At 41.7% G+C, this 22,851-nt stretch overlaps 1 protein-coding gene across 4 annotated transcripts in view; it reads left to right on the top strand.

Moving 5' to 3' along the window:
* Positions 1-21,280, top strand: part of LOC126299359 (uncharacterized) — a 168,669-nt gene extending 147,389 nt beyond the window's left edge. For all 4 annotated transcript variants that reach the window (XR_007552786.1, XM_049991217.1, XM_049991218.1 and 1 more), the window contains 2 exons: positions 10,471-10,757; positions 21,107-21,280. Coding sequence is in view for 3 of the 4 variants with exons in the window: in XM_049991217.1 (XP_049847174.1) it covers positions 10,471-10,753 (283 nt within the window). In the remaining variant the exon portion in view is untranslated. The remainder of the gene's footprint in view (positions 1-10,470; positions 10,758-21,106) is intronic.
* The last annotated feature ends 1,571 nt before the right edge of the window (positions 21,281-22,851 follow it).

Raw genomic sequence — 22,851 nt, 5'->3', positions numbered from 1 at the left:
TCAAAATCTGATCTAACATGCGTTTGTATCTGAAGTATAATCATTGACTTATATGTAGTTCAATGGAACAGAAAGTGCGTACAGTACATTTTTCTACCAGATTATTGATTTTACCCGTAACCTGATGAACAATATTTTAGAATATCAAATATTACTCGTCTCTTTCAAAATGCGTAAATGTTGTCGAGTCTACGCTGTTACACAATGAAAAAGACAGAGCACATTTCGTCGAAAAATAGAGTGTACATTACTTTTATGATCAGAGCTTGAATGAGCAATTCGTCTGACGCACGTGCTCGTAGACTGCTTACATATCATAACAAACAACTGACTGTGACATAGACATTGGTGTCGCTACCTTGAAACAAAGTGCTCAATCGCCCGTGATGCGTCCACGGTAGATTTTATCACTGTTTACAGTTCGTGACTGGTAGTCGAAGAGCGAGCATTAATAATTACAAAAACTCCCAGATACACATTCAATATATAGTGCACCTAACGTATACCCGGAGGGCCGAATCAAAGTCCAGAGAAGATTATTGCAACAAAGAAATAGGGAGAAAGTTTAGGGTTTAACTTCTCATCGATGCGAGGTCATTGTAGATGGAGCACAAACTAGGCGATTTATTTGGGTGTAAATATGTAACTAGTCGCTTTGTTCTGGATTTATTGATACAGTTTATTGCACCACTAACTAGTTCTCAAGCCTCTGCCGGCTCGTCATCAGATGGAGGTGTTACAAAAAACATTATATCGTGGACCAAGAAATGCAAAGTTTGTCATGAGTAAAAATGTAAATGTGTGTGAATTCCTAAGGGATCTAACTGCTGAGGTCATCGGTCCCTTGGCATACACACTACTTAAACTAACTTAAAGTAACTTATGCTAAGAACAACACACCCACGCATGCCAGAGTGAGGACTCCAAACACTGGCGGGAGGGGCCGCGCAATCCGTGAGATGGCGCCTCAAACTGAGGGGCCATTCCGCGCGGCAAAGTTTGTCATGGTTTGGGAACATACCGTAGCATATTCGTTGCCAAAATGTACATTTTCATGTAACACACATTAATGTACAAAGTATTTAGTTGCAATTACTTTTACAGTGTATATTTGTGTTTGTATATTACTGGTACGTTATGGGAACGGGTTTGCTATGGATATCACGATGCAGTGCGCTGTAAGTACCGCTTCATAACATTAAATCACAGTTCAGTTCGTCATCTATAATGGGCATACTGAAAGCACAGACTAGGGTTGGGAAAGGAAATCAAAATTTTCAAAGGAACGAGACAGGCATCTGCCTGAAGCGATTTCAGAAAACAACGGAAAATGTAAATCTGAATGACCGGCCGGGGAACTTTACCACTGTCGCCATGGATACCAGTTAATCTTCATACAACTGCGCCCGCTCGGTAAAGTTTCGGTGCAGGCGTCACTCTAATTGGAAAAATGATATCCTGATGAACATAAAATTACGAGAAAATGAAACTCAGTTGTTCGTACTACGTAGAGTCCCGACTCGAGATTAAAATTATCGCGACTCCATCTCAAACGATAAATGCCCAGTAGCTAACTTTCTGGACAGAGATAAATTTCGAGAACGGACCACTGCCTTGGGACACCTACACCACTAATCGTCAATACACTAAGTCCAAACTGGCTTCTTACAATTTCCATTTAAATGTCCACGAGGACAAAACAGGGTAAAAGTTCAAAGCCAGTAGGTCAAAAACCACATCAAAATACAACACTTCAAGTTTCCACGGAAACGTCGTTTATTAAGTTTTAATTAAACCTCATCAAGTCTGTCGCTTCCAGAAAACACAATCTCCAAATAGTTTATAGCTCAATTACTTGTACAAAACCTGTTCTGACTATTCACTAAGTCGCAACCCTCGTGTATAAAATTGGAAATGATTAATCAGAATTCGTGCTGCCAACTCGTTTAAGCTCTTGATACTGGCAGAATAGGTGTATCGACCATTGAGAACCACTAACTGTCGACTTTTAAACATCATCCCCGCTCCACAGGGCCGAAAAGTTACCTCCTAAACCGCAGGACTCCACGTGCTACACCAAATTCCTGGAATTGTTTAAACATCAGGCTGTTCAGCCAGTCAGCCTCAGTAGCTGAGTGCAGGCATTCCCACCGGTCATCTCCGACTGCCGTCACTATTACTCCTCTCCTCCCAGAGCTTCTCACAAGTTTATTTCCATCTTAGAGTTACCAATTACCTACCATCCTCGATTTCAAGTACGGATACGTAAACTGCTTGAGGAAGAATGGGAAGAGGACTGGCGCCTTTCGATCTACATAAAAGTCAATATTACGCTGCGATCCAACAATTAATTAGAAGATTCCCCTGCTATCGAAAATTTCAGGCAAGCAGGAAACTAATAACTACCTTGGCATGAATGCGTGCCAACAGTGGTTCAACTCCTTTCCACATACATCCGATAGGTATCAAGGGCGACTCTTTCTGCGACTATGAGAAAAAAGGAAAAGGAGCTATAAACAACTCGCTGTTTTCCTGTAGTATATTCGGAGCACGGCAAACCTGTTTACTCAAAGCATTGTGAAGCTGAAAGCGCCTCTTCCAACAAGTGCTCTGGCTTTATTGTGCCATTAAGATCCTCAAAGACACAAAACCCTTTTTATCATCTTCGTACTCTTTCTAGTTTATGGTTCATCATTAAGCATTCACATCCACATAAACAGTCTGGTTTTACAAAACCCTTTTTATCATCTTCGTACTCTTTCTAGTTTATGGTTCATCATTAAGCATTCACATCCACATAAACAGTCTGGTTTTACCACCTTGGTATAATTTTTTAGTTTTGTTTTTCGATATATACATTTCTTTTTGTAGATAGTTTTTATCAAACCCATTGTATTAACTGTTAAACCCACTGCAGATTTTTCTAGTTCATTCTGCTCAATAGTTTCTCCAACATATTTAAATTTTCTAACATGTTCTGTTTCATCCATTTGTGTTTCTATGTATTTTGGTACAATTTTCATATTTTTTGTGAATTTTCTTTTTTCAACAAAAATTTTGAGACCAGTTCTGTTGAGATGACTTATTTTAGCAACTAATAGCGACAAATGTTTTTGTATGTATATAGAAATAGCCTGCAAAAGCCAGCAGTTTCTCTTAATTCCAGTTATTTTACTTTCCACAATTAATAGATCACTTTTGTAATTTTTTAACTCCTACTGTCACATTCCCACAATTTTTATAAAACGCAACTTAACAGTAATGATGATAAGCCTTCTCATTGCCTAAAACAAGTTTTTATTTAAAATGGCTTCCCTCAGAAAATTAACTGTAGATATCATATCTGTTAGTTTCACGAATTACAGTTGCTAATTTTGCTTTAATAGCGAACCCTATAATGTGTTTATCTATTGTTTCTCTGTGTGTCGAATCGAATGCTGTCTTGAAATTAGTAAATGATATTGTTTTAGGTTCGCTGGTTAACATTCTCTGCTGAATTATTGATTTTAAGTTAAAAACCTGTTGTCTGCAGGAGAGTCCCTTTCGGAAACCACCCTGATATCCTCTCAACTGTTAGTCTAAACTATCTTGAACTCTCACCAGGAAAAATTTTGATAACATTTGGTATGCCTCTGGATCTCCTGGAAATTCTGACGTAACTGTTGGAACTGAACAGTTTAAGAGTCTGTCAAAAACTATTGCTAATATTTCGCAGTTTTCCCTATTATTTGATACTATTTTACCATTTTCATCTTTGAAACAAATACTTGGTGCTTAATGCCATTAAGTATTTGTTTAAAAGTGTGGTAAACATTTATGTTATTGGTTTTGGTGAAATTTTCTTGTATTTTTACAAGCTGCAGTTTTTGAAAGACTCTTTTGATTTTCCAGGTTACTTTTTTATATTTCTTTCGTTTGTTGTCTGAATTTTTCTACGTGTTCATCTTTTTTCTAACATCTCCATTTTGTCCATTTTTGAGCCCTTTGTTGTGGTCTTGTTGATACTCTTCATCCCATCTTGTCTTCTTTTTGTTCTTGGCCAGTCCTAAATTTTTCTCTGCCGCTTTAGTAATTTATACTTCAAGTTAATTCCAATCACCTTTTTATTTGTATCAATTTCCTCTCTAAATTTTTCTTTATTTTTTATTGTAATACTTGCATTATTGGAGTTGTATCTCATTACTTCCTGGATTATCTATTCAGTTTTATATGGGAGAAATTTTATGTTAAGCCTTTTTTATTTTATATGAGATAATAACATGAATATATGAAATTTGATGCCCTATTCGTGGTTGCTTAAACACTTTAATTATCAGGTGTATACTTTCCCGCTTCTACTGAGTTCTTTTTTATTTTCTAGTTTCTCAAAAGTCGATAAGTCAAGAATCCTCACCTATAAGTATAGTACCTTTTAAATAATCTTAAATTGTTGCTCAAACTGTTTATATTGTGATTTCTCTGTACAGTGTATATGGTTTTACATTTGTACCACGCTGTTAGCAGTATGATTCAACAAACCCAATGCAAATAAAAATAAAGAAAATTTAGAGATACCAGAAGTCGTAGGTAATGTCTAGCCAGTCTAGTAGCCTCTGACTACAACATTCGGCATGTATTACGTGTCTCCGCTACAGCATACACTGATAAGTGAGCAACCAAGCCATCAGCGCTTGGCTGCACGAAATCAAATTCCGCCGGATGTCAGGCGATGACTCTTGTGCCGCTAACAACCAAGAGGATATCCTCATGGTCTGTCCGTCTATTGCGTCAGACTCGAAAGGAATAACATTCCTTCCCCTGTCGAAGTCCGAATAGGAACATTCTTCCTCCGAACCCAAAATGCAAGGGAATGATAAGTTACATGTTACCAGACCAACTTCAAAGGAAGTAAAAGAACATATTTCACCCCCTCTCAAAACGAGGTCATACTGCAAAAGCACTGCTTTTAAATGAGATTTGGCCATGGCCATCTGGACATCAGTTTCGTATAATATTATCATTCTTGTTTATATTCTTCCATATATTTCGTTAATTACTTCAGATTATTTTTACAAGGATGCAACCATTCAAAGGAATCCTCGAGGCTTTTGCTTGAGGTAGAGTGAGGCAGGCCATAGAAAAGGAAATGTCTGCAGTAAACTGTATGTCAGTTCCCACTGATTGTGTATATACTGCTGCCAATCCAAATTTTAATACTGGGAAAGAAGGAAGTAGGGAAATATTGCTTGTAGTGTGTAAAAAGTATAGAAGGAAGAATACATTATCAAATTTTGAGACGATTTGTAAGTACACAGGGTGCGAAATTTAAGTCATAAAGCAGCTATTTCTGGCGTGGCTGTGCACCAAGTCGAACTGACTTTAGATGGCAGATACAGGTTCATCATTCCATACGACTTGACGTCTATGCCAAAGTTCATGATTCGTAGTGGTTGGCGAGTAGCAACGTGGCAGTCTGTAGACATGCCTCACGAGTAAATGTTTTCAGCGCGTGAGGAATCCTCGTAAAGTTCTAGGCGGAGTAACAGTCGAACATCTCTGTGTCGTGGTAGGTCAGGAGAGCACAGGCAACTTGCACTCTTGCATTACCTTGTTGAAAGATAGACCTTGGCCACTGACCTTAACACGTGAGAAATGTGCCCTGATGAGCCAACACATTAAGAACACTACCCAACGCGAGATAGAATGCCGACTGGCGGCATTGGGGATACGTGAGGCGCTAAGGAAACTACGTTAAGTGGAGAAGAGACGAATCATTCTAGTGACGATATGGACCACAAATGAAGAAACCCATTGATATCAGAGACACTGAGAATGTGAAGATTGTTACGGCCGGCACCTGGGAACGAACATCTGGAAATCGGCGAAGCTGGTCGTCTGTTCACGTGCAATTGTCGTGAGCGTCTATGGAATGTGGTTCAAGGAGGATAAAACCACGAGTAGGTGACAAGATGTTCAACACCTACGCTGCATGACATGACGGTGAGATCGGAGACATGCTGGCTCCGTAAAGCGGGATAGCCGGCGAGCTGTTGCCCATCTAGCGTCTGACAGTGAGTACAATGCTACTGCAGGGATAAGCATAACGGAGCACGCTGTACGGCACACTTCGTTGGAGGTTGAGCTCCGCCAGGCGACAACCTCTTTATGTTCCCACGCTAAGCCGCCGACATTGTCAGATATGATTGCAGTGGAGATGGGGCCATCGAGATTGGACCGTGGAACAATAAAAATGTATCGTCTAATCGAATAAATCAAGTTTCTTGTCACGACAGATTGAAGGTCGTATCTGGATACACTGTTATCCAGATGAACAGTTCCTTGAAACATTCACTGCGCCACGGCGTAGGTTGCTGGGGGCAGTATTATGCTATTACGGACATTCACCTGGGGTCTCATGGGACCTGTGGTTGTAATCGAAGGCACCATGATGGCTGCTTGCTGTGTGAACATTACTGCGGTCCACCTTCATCACTTGATGTTTGATGCCTTCCCAGACGGTAACGGCATCTTCAAACAGGCAAAAATAGTACTACAGTGGTTTGAAGAATATGATAATGAATTCATGTTGTTGTCTTGTTAACCAAATTCACCTGATATGAAACCAATGGAACACGTTTGGGACGCTATCGGATAAGAAGTCCACACCCACGAACCATCGGCCCGTAATTTGCGGGAGTTGTGTGACCTGTGCACAGACATATCGTGCCACATACCTCCGAAAAACTATCAGGGCCTTATAGAATCCATATCACTCACATTACCTTCCAAAGGTGGACCACATCGCTATTAAACAGATGCTCGGATGTTTTGGCTCGTCATTGTATGTGTGTCCTCTCGGGCGTTAGGAGCGTAGGGCTATCGAGATCGTATGTAGCTTTGAGTATAGTCCTCCTAAATCCTTCGATCCATATTAGTGAAACAGTCGTAGGAAGCTAGCGAATGCTAGCAGCAATATCGTTGAACGATAAACCACAGTCTCGAGAGGTTACGACCACTGTCGAATTACGAGACACGCACTCGTATGTTGCAGACTCTGTATAATGGCCAGCAGTGTAGAGCGTAAACAAGAGATAACTTCGCCTTCCCGAGGGGTGATGAGCGGTGTGGGATGACAACCCCCACCTACATGTCGCAGGGCTATCAGCCAAGGTCCGTGTTCTGTGCTTTTCCAACAGCAAGACTGTCATGTGGGCATAGGGATTGCCAGTCTACTCTGGTGTTGTGACAGTCGTACTCCTACCCCGTCATGTATCAGGATGGGTCCCTATACTCATCTTAAAATTAGAAAAGAGGTCAACGATCAACAGAAAACCATGCAGAATACACAAAACATTTGCTAACAGAACAGTGGAGTTGTTTGCTGAAGTTGGCAGTGCAGTAACTTGATACTCAAGGCCTGATCTTTACCAGTTTGTTATGCAACCTTAATTCAAGTCACCAACGAGCTGAAACTGTCAAGTTAAGGTGTCCACATTACAGACTTTTCTTCTTCTTCACGAGGTGTTACACAATCTTATCATTAACAAAAAACATTGAAATGCGATTTTTCAGTGATAAACCCACAGCACAATCTTTGCTTGTATACGGAATGCAGATGAAGTTAATCCTACCTACTTTGGGCGGTAGCTCTGAAATACTGATCATTTCCATTTCCAAGCATGTGGTATACTTCATGCTAATTTGACATTGTTGCATACCGCCTTTATGGTGTTGTAATTTTAATGGACAACAATGTATTGTAATGGAAACTCCCACAGTGTAAGGACACAGTCCCACACTAGAGCACATCCGATAGATCCGAGCAGTCTCGTTACTTTTATGTCGGTCTAGTATTCCGGACGTGATTGTTATCACTAAATCAGATTTTGTGCAAAAACTTATTTTAGGATTTTAGACGCCACTCTCGATACTCCGAAGTCAGCATTAATTAGTAAATTTCACGGACAATGTTGTAATTAGTTCGTGCGAGGAAACTAACAATGACCCACCAGTATCAGGCCAGACACACTGAGGTACTCAAGTGTTCAGTAATACCTACCAGTATGCCATGGTATATGATTTGTGTTATAATAACAAGACGCAGTGCTACAGTTTAAAGTGCAGGTTGTTCATACTACTCATAACATAGATTGTGACTGCATCATAAACAGGTTTGATGATCCTGGTTGTCCTAACTCCCCTTAACGACACGCTGGAAAGACCTACTCTGCCTCGTCTTCCGCATCCTGCTATCTTTCCCATCACGCATCCTATACCAACTCATCCACTTCCCACAACTTTTCCTCTTTCTGGAGCACCTTCGGACCCAATATATTAATCGTAAAACTCAGTCCCAGCACATTCGAGACGTACCCTTCTTTCCAGTCCTAGCCACATTGGCCCACCTCATGTCGTTATTCCATTTCCTTCCCTCTCACTTCCTCCACCTCAATGATTTCTAGCTATCTTCTACGGGACACCATAGTCAGACTCGTCATTCCACCTCCATCATGATGATGATCATTTTCATGCACCCCAGAATCACCGTTATACCACAGCACCATTGATACTATCATCAGTGATTATATTCAGTTGTAGGGAGAAATCACCAAAAAGTTTTCTAAATCATAAAAATGGTCCAATACATTTGTTGTCATCTGTTTCTTACTTGTTTCAAAACTTATTTTCAGTAAGTGTGATCTTTGGCTGAAGAGTGAAAAAAGAAAAAAAAAAAATCTGGCTGGAACATACGTCGGTATCCTTTCGAATATTCTGTTGACTTTAGATATGGTCTACATACAGTACACATCTGGCCAATTACATGTAAATAACACGTTTTTAATTATATTATTAATGTACTTTTATGGCCCTAGCCAAGGTCGCGTGAAGAGCGGGATGTGTGATTCTGTAGAGCGCCATGGCGCTAATGAAACATCATTCAATTAACAATAATTTATTGGAGAGAATTTTAGAATCACTGTGTCTTCTTCCCAGCGTTGCCTGGCTGCGAGCGGACTTTGTCCACACTCCTTGAAAGCGCGAGGTGGCATGTCAGTGTCCGGCGATGAACTTGTTGAATACAGGTCCTAGCATTGGCTGTGTTCAGTGATGCAGCCCCGTCGCAGGCGGATGCAGCGGCTGTGCGTCCCCGCAGCCTGGCATGACTATGCGTGTCCAGCAGAACCTCAGCGATCTCGATGAGTGAATCTGCGCTTAGGCTCGGTCCCAGGAATCTGCATGCCCCTATGGTCGGCTGTTGAGATGGTGTGTAGGTAAAAAACACAGCAGAAACATGAAGGGCACCCTGAGCGACAGTCCCAGCATGCAGGCGGTAAGAAGGTACTTGTACTGCCCCAGGTGCCCAGTGGGTCAGGCCGGCCGGAGTGGCCGTGCGGTTCTAAGCGCTACAGTCTGTAGCCGAGCGACCGCTGCGGTCGCAGGTTCGAATCCTGCCTCGGGCATGGATGTGTATTATGTCCTTAGGTTAGTTACGTTTAATTAGTTCTAAGTTCTAGGCGACTGATGACCTCAGAAGTTAAGTCGCGTAGTGCTCAGAGCCATATGAATCATTTGAACCCAATTGGTCAGTTAAACAGCTTGCAGACGGCCAGATCGGTCCTTCATCTACCGGACATCAGCCCGGCCCCCATCTTAAGTCACTCACCGTTGTGCCCTGCAGGATTGCAGCTTGCAAATCAGAAGTCGCCTCCATTGCTGGGCGGCTGTGGGTTTGCAGCAGTGGACTCAAAGTCGGCGGCAGGTTGAAGACGCTTGTCGAATTCACCAGAGCATCCCGAAACTTAATACAGCTGGTCTTCCGTCTGTATCCGTAATGCAGATGGGATGATCTAACTCTGAGAGTGAGCTTGTGCTCTCGTTTCCTGAGCCTGACTGCGCTCTCCGATGCTCTGGTGGCTAACTTCAGGATTACAGAGTGTTCCTTTACGCAAAGTTTGTATCCTGAAAGGTATTCTTATGACATCTCTAGGTGAGGTTACTACATGAAGCCTTCTTACAGGTAGAGCGTCCTATTTGCTCCACACTGTAATCAGAGTGCTGAATCAGTTGCTCGTGGCTTCTCTGTCGCATACTCCGATGAAACGAGCTCCCAGCTTGTTTGTACTTTCGGCTTCCCATGTTGACTTTCGGTTACTACACCGTTGCGTAGCCGGCAGATGAACCCCACTTAGCGATGTCTCTGTCGGTTCTTAACAAAATTTTATTTCTCCACTTACTTGCTTTTAACTGTGAAACAGTGTTATCTGAGGGGGACAGTTTAAATCTCCCAGGAAGTTTCATTTTTCTTACCTGAGACATAACCAGGATTTTTCTTTGTATTTAACGTTGCGTGTTTGATTCATGTTTGACTGTTTTATGTTAATCGGCAAATTCTTGTTAATGACCATGAATCTAAAACTATCCAAAACGTTTAGTTAATAAATGGTCATTCAGATTTTAAGGTTAAATGTCAGTGGCGTCTGCTTGTTACAGATACATCGAAAGATACCCAGATCGAGTAGATATGCTACTCACGCTGATGGAATTTTGGTCCAGACTTCACTCACTGAATGAGAACATCAGCGAACTGCTGCATGAACTGCGCCGTGAAAATGCCCGGATGGCTGCTGAGGCTGCCGCCGTGGATGCTGCCGCTGCGAATGGGGGCCCCATTGTAGAATTCCCTCCGGATACCGACGACAAGCCGGAGGAAAAGCACCAGCAGGCGGAGGAGGACGACACAGAGGAGGGCGCCACCGGCGGCCAGCCCCGCTAGCCAGGTCAGTCCGCACATCCCCCGGTCCGTACACTATTTTTAAGTAGATATCCAGGCTAGTTCATCCTATACAAGCCTCTTCATCTATGCACAGCTACTGCAACCAACATCCATTTAAATCTCCTTGCTGTAGTCAGTCTTTGATTCCCTCCTATAATTCGCCCCCCCCCCCCCCTTCCCGACCAAAACTTCCCTCTATGAACAAACTGATGGCTGCTTGTTGCCGCAGGATGTGTTCCATTTATATCTATATCTACATGGATACTCTGCAAATCACATTCAAGTGCCTGGCAGAGGGTTCATCGAACCACCTTCACAATTCTCTATTATTCCAATCTCGTATAGCGCGCGGAAAGAATGGACACCTATATCTTTCCGTACGAGCTCTGATTTCCCTTATTTTATCGTGGTGATCGTTCCTCCCTATGTAGGTCGGTGTCAACAAAATATTTTCGCATTAGGAGGAGAAAGTTGGTGATTGGAGTTTCGTGAGAAGATTCCGTCGCAACGAAAAACGCCTTTCTCTTAATCAAAATATCCACGGGTGTACTGCCGGTCTATAATGTCCAACGGGCACAATATTTCGGAGCCCAGTCCGTCAGTTCACCTGATGATGGCGACATGTTTGATCGCCGAAATATTGTGCCCGTTGGACACTATAGACCGGCAGTACACCCGTGGATATTTTGATTATCAAATACGCCGGGAGAAACTCAAGAATCACGCCTTTCTCTTAATGATTTCCAGCCCAAATTCTGTATCATTTCTGAGACGCTATCTCCCATATTTCGCGATTATACAAAACGTGCTGCCGTTCTTTTAACTTTTTCGATGTACTCCGTCAGTCCTATCTGGTAAGGATCCCACACGGCACAGCAGTATTCTAAAAGAGGACGGACAAGCGTAGTGTAGGCAGTCTCCTTAGTAGGTCTGTTACATTTTCTAAGTATCCTGCCAATAAAACACAGTCTTTGGTTAGCCTTTCCCACAACATATTCTATGTGTTCCTTCCAATTTAAGTTGTTCGTAATTGTAATACCTAGGTATTTAGTTGAATTTAGGGTTTTTAGATTAGACTGATTTATTGTGTAACCGAAGTTTAACAAGTTTCTTTTAGTATTCATGTGGATGACCTCACACTTTTCGTTATATAGAGTCAACTGCCACTTTTCGCACCATTCAGATACCGGATGATCAAAATGTCAGTATAAATTTGAAAACTTAATAAACCACGGAATAATGTAGATAGAGAGGTAAAAATTGACACACGTGCTTGGAATGACATGGGGTTTTATTAGAACAAAAAAAAACACCCCATATTACTAGACGCGTGAAAGATCTCTTGCGCGCATCGTTTGGTGATGATCGTGTGCTCAGTTGCCACTTTCGTCATGCTTGGCCTCCCAGGTTTCCAGACCCCATGCCGTGCGATTATTAGCTTTGGGGTTACCTGAAGTCGCAAGTGTATCGTGATCGACCGACATCTCTAGTGATGCTGAAAGACAACATCCGAGGCCAATGCCTCACCATAACTCCGGACATGCTTTACAGTGCTGTTCACAACATTATTCCTCGACTACAGCTACTGTTGAGGAATGATGGTGGACATATTGAGCATTTCCTGTAAAGAACATCATCTTTGCTTTCTCTTACGTTGTCATCCAATTATTGCTATTCTGATCAGGTGAAGCGCCATATGTCGGAGATTTTTGAACTTTTTTTCGTTCTAATAAAATCTCATGTCATTCCAAGCATGTGTGTCAATTTGTACCTCTCTATCTACATTATTCGTGATTTATTCACTTTTCAATTTTATACTGACTTTTTGATCACCCGGTATTTATTTCTAAAACGTTTTGCAGTTTGTTTTGATCTTCTGATGACTTTATTAGTCGATAAACGACAGCGTCATCTGCAAACAACCGAAGAGGGGTGCTCAGATTGTCTCCCAAATCGTTTATATAGATAAGCAACAGCAAAGGGCCTATAACACTACATTGGGGAACGCCAGAAATCACTTCTGTTTTACTCGATAGCTTTCCGTCAGTCACTACGAACTGTAACGTCTCTTACAGTAAATCACAAATCCAGTCACATAACTGAGACGATGTTCCATAAGCACGCAATACGAGCCGCTTGTGTGGTACAGTCTGAAAAGTCTTCCGGAAATCCAGAAATACGGAATCGATATGAAATCCCTCGTCAATAGCACTCAACACTTCATATGAATAAAAAGTTAGTTGTGTTTCACAGGAACGATGTTTTCTAAACGCATGTTGACTCTGTGTCAATAGACCGTTTTCTTCGAGGTAATTCTTAATATTCGAACACAATATATGTTCTAAAATTCTGCTGCATATCGGCGTTAACGATATGGGGCCTGTAATTTAGTGGATTATACCTACTACCTTTCTTGAATATTGGTGTGATCTGTGCAACTTTCCAGTCTTTGGGTATGGATCTTTCGTAGATCGAACGTTTGTATATGATTGTTAAGTATGGAGCTAATGCATCAGCATACTCCGAAAGGAACCTAATTGGTATACAGTCTACTAGACCAGAAGACTTGCTTTTATTAAGTGATTTAAGTTGCTTCACTACTCCGACGATATTTACTTCTACGTTACTCATGTTGGCAGCTGTTCTCGATTCGAATTCTGGTATATTTACTTCGTCTTCTTTTGTGGAGGCATTTTGGAAGGCTGTGTTTAGTGCGTGAAAATGTAATCACATGTCAGTTCTAGTATAATTTATTTGTCCAATGAATACCCATTTATCATCTGCATATCTTCTTGGTGTAGCAATTTTAATGGCCAGTAGTGTATTATACTAGAACTGACATGTGATTACATTTTCACGCGATTTGGGTGCATAGATCCTGAGAAATCAGTACCCAGAACAACCACCTCTGGCCGTAATAACGGCCTTGACACTCCTGGGCATTGAGTCCAACAGAGCTTGGATTGCGTGTACAGGTACAGCTGCCCATGCAGCTTCAACACGATACCACAGTTCATCAAGGGTAGTGACTGGCGTATTGTGACGAGCCAGTTGCTCGGCCACCATTGACTAGACGTTTTCAATTGGTGAGAGATCTGGAGAATGTACTGGCCAGAGAAGCAGTCGAACATTTTCTGTATCCAGAAAGGCTCGTACAGGACCAGCAACATGTGGTCGTGCATTATCCTGCTGAAATGTAGGGTTTCGCAGGGATCGAATGAAGGTTAGAGCCACGGGTCGTAACACATCTGAAATGTAACGTCCACTGTTCAAAGTGCCGTCAATGCGAACAAGAGGTGACTGAGACGTGTAACCAATGGCACCCCATACCATCACGCCGGGTAATACGCCAATATGGCGCTGACGAATACACGTTTCCAATGTGCATTCACCGCGATGTCGCCAAACATGGATGCGACCATCATGATGCTGTAAACAGAACCTGGATTCATTCGAAAAAATGACGTTTTGCCATTCGTGCACCCAGGTTCGTCGTTGAGTACACCATCGCAGGCGCTCCTGTATGTGATGCGGCGTCAAAGGTAACAGCAGCCATGGTCACCGAGCTGATAGTCGATGCTGCTGTAAACATCGTCGAACTGTTCGTGCAGATGGTCGTTGTCTTCCAAACGTCCCCATTTGTTGACTCAGGGATCGAGACGTGGCTGCACGATCCGTTATAGCCATGCGGATAAGATGCCTGTCAACTCGACTGCTAGTGGTACGAGGCCGGTGGGATCCAGCACGGCGTTCCGTATTACCCTCCTGAACCCAGCGATTCCTTATTCTGCTAACAGTCATTGGATCGAGACCATGGCGAGCAGCAATACGATAAACCGCAATACGATAAACCGCAATCGCGATAGGCTACAATCCGACCTTTATCAAAGTCGGAAACGTGATGGCACGCATTTCTCCTCCTTACACCAGACAACGCCGGTCAAGTGCTGTTTGTGTATGAGAAATTGGTTGGAAGCTTTCCTCCTATCAGCACGTTATAAGTATCGCCACCGGCGCCAATCTTGAATGAATTCTCTGAAAAGCTAATCATTTGGATATCACAGCATCTTCTTCCTGTCGGTTAAATTTCGCGTCTGTAGCACATCATCTTCGTGGTGTATCAATTTTAATGACCAGTAGTGCATCTCTTTCCCTGGCGACCCTGATGTGCTCAGAAAGTTTGAGGTCTTTCCTTCGAGTTTTTCTCAAACCATTGTAACTCAGCTTACCCATTATATTCTTTCATATTGAGCGCATTATGAAAAAAGAGTACTTTCACGCGAATAGCGGTTGCTTGTTACGAGACAACACTGCACCTAGCCAACACGCATTGTCGTCGTCTTATGTAGCGAACGGGATAATGGACTGAAACTTCCCAGCATATTAAAATTATGTGACGGACCGGGACACTAAATCGGAACCCCGATTTTCGTGGAACATGTTGTTACAGACTGATCTACCAGATTGGATTCGGATACGAAATAGAGAAGATTCACAAAAGAGTAGCGCGTTTCGCCATGGGTTGGTTTAGTAAGCATGAAAGTGTCATCGAGATGCTCACCCAACTCCAGTGACAGGCACTACCATCATGATATGGTTTGCTGTTAAAATTCCGTTAGCGTAAGTTCGTAGAAAACTTCAAGCAATTTGTTGTTTCCGCTTACGTGTATACTGTGAAAGGACCAATAAAGCAAAGTTAGAGAGATTCGAGTTCGCACGTAGTTTTTCCAACAAAAATTTTTGCCGTACATCATTCATGATTGGTACAGGAAAGGGGGGAAGTGACAGTGGTATACGACTACCGTCCGCCACAAACCACATTCACAGTATATATGTAGATTGAGACCTCCTTCCATGCTTGGAGTCTGCATTCGGGGTGTTCCGACCCACATGCCCGCTATATGCCTTGAGACGTGGAGCAGTCAAAGGGACACATGGCTTCTCTAACCACAGCAAGGAGACGGATACGGATGGAATGGCTTCTCACTGATTTTTGTTGGTCAGCACTGAAATGATGAATGATTTGCTGCAATTTAGCCCTCATATACTATGATACGATCTGGGACAGTCGAACACGACTCTTGTCATCAACATTTTGTTGACCATGGGGGTGTCAGTTTTTTTCTGAATCCAGGCACGATCCACATGATGGCGCCTGAGGAACTCAGTGCCTACACGATCTCGGAGATTGTCTCCCATCGGTTGGACACCTGCTGTGTGGCCATGGTCAAATGCTTCCATGTTGAACATCTTGCTAACAGTGTGCTCGACCGTTACGCATATAACGAGAATAAGGTCATACGCATTAGTCATGTGACGCACCTAAGTATTCCATTCGCTGTGGCGATTTCTTTCCGAGACTGCATCGTCGTTGAAGAAATAATGCCACGTAGCTGACTCTGTGTCGAATTGCCGTGTAAATGCAAAAGCGCGCACAGCACAGTATTATGCATACTACGTTTATCATCGCGTTAGAAAACATCTCTTGTCTCAAAGCTTCAGTTGATGGAAGAGAACACCGTTTCAGAAGGCAATCTTTTCACCGAAAAAGAAATCGGTGCGGAACTGAAAGTGGTGATGTGTTTTGGAGAGCGGTTGACAACTACCATCCATTGCACCAATCTTGTGTAGGTCTACATTTCAGTATTGTTTTCTGGCGTTGCGACCTCGCTATAGACAACAGCATCATCAGCGAATACCTTCACCGAGCTTCCGGCACTCCATTTACTCGATATTTCATTCTTTTGTAATAATGCAGAATTTACACCTTTTTTATATTGCCTGACTTACGTGGTATCTTTTCAGCTACATTTTCATAGTGAAGAATTGAAAACTGGTCATCCCCGTGGCCAACAGAAGGCATACCAGCTGATCGAAGTACGAAATATCGGAAAAGGCATCCACGCGGTATTGTTTCTTCAACGACGATATGAGGAGAACCTGGAATGTTTTTAACTTCACGTGTTTCATTCACCACTCATCTGAACCTTCAGGAAGAAGGTTTTACTCAGTTTTATCAGTGACTGACTCACACATGCGTCCATTATTTTTCTGAATGTCCAATAAACGACATTTTCAATGTCTGCCGGCATTTGAAGCTCACTGGAGAACGATTCTACTGTCACCAACGTACTTTTCGTGCAAGGTCCACGAAGACAAGCTAAGAGAATTTAGGGCTCGCTCGGAGGCAAATACGCAGACAGTAGTTTTTCCCACGTTCTGTTTGTGAGTGGAACAGTAAAGGAAGTAAGTAGGAGTAGTACTAGGTACTCTCCGCCATGTACCATACCATGACTTGCGAATTATGTATGTACATGTAAAGTCTTAGCTTTGGCTATTTTTTGTGTTCGTATTTCAAAAAAATTGTGTGCAAGACACTGTATGAATAATTTGGATATGCATGTTGTATGGGTCATACACGTTAGTGCAACGGAAAGGGGGTTGGAATGTGATTTGATATTCATTAATGTTTTGCAATCAGTGACTATGGTTAAAGTATTCTAAACGCAGCGTCTAGGGTAGTAGTAAAATTGACGTTTAACAACTTCACTCATGAGTAAGTCAACCTAATCATTCTTGCCCTCCCAATATTTCTAAACAGAGTGAACCCGAAATCCATCTAAAAATTTTCGGAGGTCGTTCAGCGATTTTTTTCTGTGTATTTTGGCATAAGGGACTTGTGATTTTCGATGGATGATTGCAGGGTAGTAATGTACTCACGAGTTATTCGTTTTGATACCTCAGTTTGCTTTGTTACCTGCGAAAATACCTTCACAACGTTGAAAAAGCCTATAACTAGTAATCACCAAAGTAAACAACAAAAACACTGAGTAATATGACAAGCTATAGATACAGATACAAAAGAACTGTGATTTGTTTGCCGTCGCTGCGCGAACAGTTCGGCATAGCGTCGTAGTGCTGTCTTTCCATTTCATTCAGTGAACACATACGCGAGGTGCATACTGGCCAACTCCCAGACAGTAAACCCCTTCGTACTGCTGAATATCACTGTTAACGTACCACTAAAAGTAACCAAAAGTACAGTAAAAGAAACCCGAAGCAGAGCCAAGCAGTACTGAATGAGAGCTTGGGAGCAAAGATGAAAGTGGGTATTCCTGTTGTCGGTCGCTAGTGTTGTGAGTGAATGCAATACGTTTGCTCCAAACAAGACACGCAGTACGTACCTTCAACATTTGCACTGTTTTCCAGATTGTTTCAGTACAGTATCAATTCAAAGATGAATGGGTTCAATGAATCAAACGGAGTACAATTACACCAACGGAGACAACGAGTCCCTTATATCGAAATTTTGTCAATAAAGTTCGGGTTCACTTTGTATTCCAGTGGAAGTGGTACAATGGTAACACACTTGACTAACTTTCAGGTGGACGTGGGCTCAAATCCCCATCTGGTTAATCAGACTGGATTAACAGTGTTTTCCCAGAATCGCTCAGGACAAATTCCCGGATTGTTCTCTTCAGAAGAACACGTCGGAGTTCCTTTTCTATCCCCCTCCATTGAGTGTTTCTGCTCCTTCTGTAATGACCTTCCCGTCGACAGAATATTAAACCCTAACATGCAACAGTTTATTTTAAGAATAAAATATTCAGCAATCTACATACAACATGTTATGATTTTATGACGTCATGTGCTTCCCATAACAATGAAAGTAATGATAACAGCACATATCTGGCACGGATGTCATTCTTCATAGGCACGAGGCCAAAAAGTTAGTCATCCACAGGAGACATCACACTAATACCGAGTAACGCCGCCTCTAGTCTTGATAGTGGCCTCAATTCGGCAAGGAAAGCAGTATGGAAGTATCCTCAGAAATGCCATATCCAGATGAACACTCTTCTACCTGATTACACAGGGTGGTCAGAAACAGTTTGAAAAGCTTGTAAGGGCGTTGCAGGGTAGGTTGTGCCGAGAAATAATTGTTAAAAAAAATTCGATGCGTTGCGCTGTTTTCGATTTATTTAGTATACAATTTAGCCAATCAGTTCGCTGCACTCGCAGATCTAAGCAGCCTGCCAGAGGCTGTGTTGCCAAACATGTTCTTCCTTTGGTTAGTAAAAAAAAAAAAAAAAAAAAAAAAAAAAAAATGCGCTAAACCGTTGGACGGTAGAGAGTTCGGTACTTGCTACAGTTCAAAGTTCAGTTTTTGTATCGCTATCTAATTAGGTTTGAGGACACCAAACGAAGAACACATTTTTTAACACCGACTCTGACAGGCTGCTTGAATCTGCACGAGCAATGACTTGATTGCCTGGCTTCAGTGTTAATTAAACCAGAAGCGGCGCAGCGTATCGAAATTTTTTTGTTAGCAGTTGCTTCTTAGCACAACCTACCTTGCAACACCCTTACAAGCTTTTCATACTGTTTCTGACCACCCTGTATACTGTTGAGCTACTGTACTGCAGGGATACGGAATGCTACGTTTCACTCACTGTTCCAAATAGTTCCAGACATTTTCTTTGCAGTTAAGACCATGTGACTTATGAGGAGTGTTCATTATAATGCAATCCATTACTTATAGTCCACATATTGCCATGAACAATTATTACGTTGTAATAACTATCTCATAGTTTATACAACGTTGAAGTATATAGTAAGAACAAATGCGTCATATTTATTTATTTATTTATGCATTTATTTTACCTGGCAAGATTAGGGCCTTCAGGCCCTCTCTTACACCTAACCAGGCATACTCAGACTGAACGAGTTACAGTTTCTACATAACATTAAGGACATATAACGTATTATGCAGTATTGATGTTAAAGAAAAAATAGATATTATAACAGTAGTACAATGATAATTATAACAATAAAAAATAATTATAACAATCAAGAATAATAATGATAATAATAATAATGATAATAATAATAATATTTTCAGATGAATAGTACTTATCTTGCAAAGTTGGGCTCAGTGTCAGGACTGGTTCCTTTGTTCCTGTATAACCTATTGAAAAGATTTTCTCCAGGTTCGTTCAAATGACAATTCGCTGGCATATTATGTTGCTTTTAACCATTTTCTTCTTTTATTTGCGTGTTCTTTTCCAAATATACATTGTGCAGATTGCTTGAACCATACAAAAAACATAATCGATGAGACATCGACATGTACCAAACTCAATAGATGCTAAAACCACTCTGACGTGTTTTCCCCAAAAACTTGTAAGTATATTACGAACCCAGCTTCCTGTACCTTCTAGAGCAGGATATAGTCCAAATTAGTGCTAACACGACTGTCTTAATTGACATTGTTTTTCAGATTTAATTTATATCTGTTTTATGAAAATAATTGTTTATGGAAGGTTTTATATCCTTAATGATTAATAACAAAGGACGCAAATTTTGACAATATGAAAAATAGTAATTCTTCTTAATTTATAAAATCGATTTCATTATCGATGGCAACATTAGAAATCTTATAAATGAAGATAGAAATTTCGTTTGCAGGGAAACTGAAGCATAAAGATAATATATTTAGTGTAAATTTGTTTTTTGATCATTTAAGTTGACAATTATGAATACTATTGTAATTTTCGTAGTACAAGATCGATATTACAAGATGGATCAGTATGAATAATCGCTCGGGAAGTAGCTCAGATGGGCCTGCATTCAATAATAGCAGCAATTGCTGTCTGGTTTGAAACCGATTATCACTGACAATGCCTGATACTCGTCTTCGGTCTCTAGCAGCTAAGATATTTAAACGACTACTGGCTGCGATTGGGACCCTCTTCCTTGTCGACACATTGCACAGTCCGAATTTATACACCAACAAATTGGGCAGTTTCATTCACGGTGTTGTCACGGGCACGTCCAAACGCGATAGCCACGTCTGCGCTGATAATGAATAACCGACTAGCATGTACACTCACGTCCACTGTCATTACTTAGATCAGCAATGGCGTTTGACATGGCCGCCTAGTAGCACTCTTATGCTACGTACAGCTCTCCAGAGTGACCAATGCGCTCTGTTAACGGGGTGACTATTATCTTGTCTGCTTTGTTACCCTTTGTACTGACGAAAATAATATTTCTGCGTTTCTTCTTTTGTAGTACAGTATTTCACTTTTGCAGCAAATGTACTCTATGAGCCGTCCGCTGTGGCCGAGCGATTCTAGGCGCTTCAGTCTGGGGCCGCGCGACTGCTACGGTCGCAGGTTCGAAACCTGCCTCGGGCATGGATGTGTGTGATGTCCTTAGGTTAGTTAGGTTTAAGTAGTTCTAAGTTCTAGGGGACTGATGACCTCAGGTCTTTAGTCCCATAGTGCCCAGAGCCATTTGAACCATTTTTAATCTGTGATAAACGTAACGTGTTTACTCTTGTTTACACAGGGCAGCTGCAGCCACGTGGGAAAGGCGATTTGTGCGCAGCGACTTCTTGGCCATCCACCTAACGGCAACACAGCAAGGCAGCTCACAGGAAGAGTCGAGCTATTTTAATTTTGAAAATGGATTATGCAATGTTGACTTTTGTTACTCATTGTTAGAGAAATAAATATTTGAGTTTCTAAGAACTGACACTTTTTTCAGTTAGTTGTTTCATAGATTCACCTAATGTGTGTGCTGTATTAAAACGTTTTACCAATCGTTCGTATAAATTACCATCTAATATATTCATGGATGTCAACAAGAATCCTTTTCTTTTCGTGTCCCATGAAAAGTTTGAAATTTCGTATCATTGAAATGCGACAGTTACGGAAGTTGTACTTGTCGTGGTTTAGAAACTCGTGGGGTTGACTGAATTTCACTCATGTGGGTCATAATTGTAGCCCTGTTGGCCCATCGGATAAGTCATGTTCAAACAATGGGCCTGACACAATAAATAAGACGATACTTCCGTATTTTGTGCCCAGCAGATAACTAGGATGAATACCTTCTGAATACAAAACAGGCATGTGGGGGAAGGGAGCAAACGACAAGAGCAGTGCAATACTTCTTCTATTTATCAATTTTCCTTTCACAAAACCAGGACACGTTCTGAATCTCAGCTTAATTTATGTTCTTTGGAGTCTCAAACAGCATCGATTTGTGTGAGAGAGTTCGGATTACTAGGGTACGACAAATCACCGGCAGATTCATTAACCACGAGTTGAGTTTTATACATCTATTACCATTCGTCACAAAACGTGAAAATAATCACGGGGTTTAGATCTAACATAAATTAACACAAAGACAAAAAAATACTATTCAATTCTGATCCCTAAGTGAACGATTGTTTGTAAAATACGAGGAACACAACAAATCATATTATCCAGCACAGTTCGTTGTTTAAGGATTAGAAAGCGATACAGGGAAACGGAAATGGATAATATTCACTTATTCATTTACGGATACATACAAGGCTCCAACAACACCACTCTTACCATCCACTAACTTATCCAGACGCAGAGAGTGAGTGGAAGTATCAGGGCCATGTGTCTGGCTGGACTAGACATATCTACGACAATCAAGCAAAGTAGTACAAATACACTGACGGAAAAAATCACAACATCAAGGAGTTGTGCGACATAAACGAAAGTTGGTACATGTGTTTCTACATCTGAAAGATGACGTTTATTCATATTTCGCTCTAGTCGCATAAAAATGGAGGATGCAAATCATGTTTACTTTAAATAAACTCTGTAATGATCGTGAGCGTTAGTTACTTTTGCGATTGGACGTTGTGAGTTGATGTTAATCAAGAATACCTTTAAGGCGACAAAGACGAAATTATCGACACCTCACTGATTTGAACGGGGTCGTATCATAGGGCTACGAGAAGCTGATGTTCTTCTGTCATACTGCAGAAAGACTTGACAGAAATATACGCAGTGTACATAATCGCCGGCAGCGGTGGTCACGATAATGTACGGTACAAGAAGACCGGGCTCCGGCCGGCCAACTGGCACTACCGAGTGCTCGGCGTATGGCTCTGGCACACCGTACTGTGTCTGCAGTTGGCACCACAGTGACACACCGAACTCTTAAAAATCGGTTTCTTCAAGGCCTCCTAGCCCGGCGCCCTGTAGCGTGCATTTTACTGACGCCGAAAGAACCGCCATTTGCGACTTCATTTGTGTCTAGCGAGAGCTCATTGG

Source organism: Schistocerca gregaria, chromosome X, assembly GCF_023897955.1.
Source record: "Schistocerca gregaria isolate iqSchGreg1 chromosome X, iqSchGreg1.2, whole genome shotgun sequence".
Taxonomy (NCBI): domain Eukaryota; kingdom Metazoa; phylum Arthropoda; class Insecta; order Orthoptera; family Acrididae; genus Schistocerca; species Schistocerca gregaria.
Note: the sequence above shows the minus strand (reverse complement) of the source record. Positions and strands in the feature narration are given on the sequence as shown.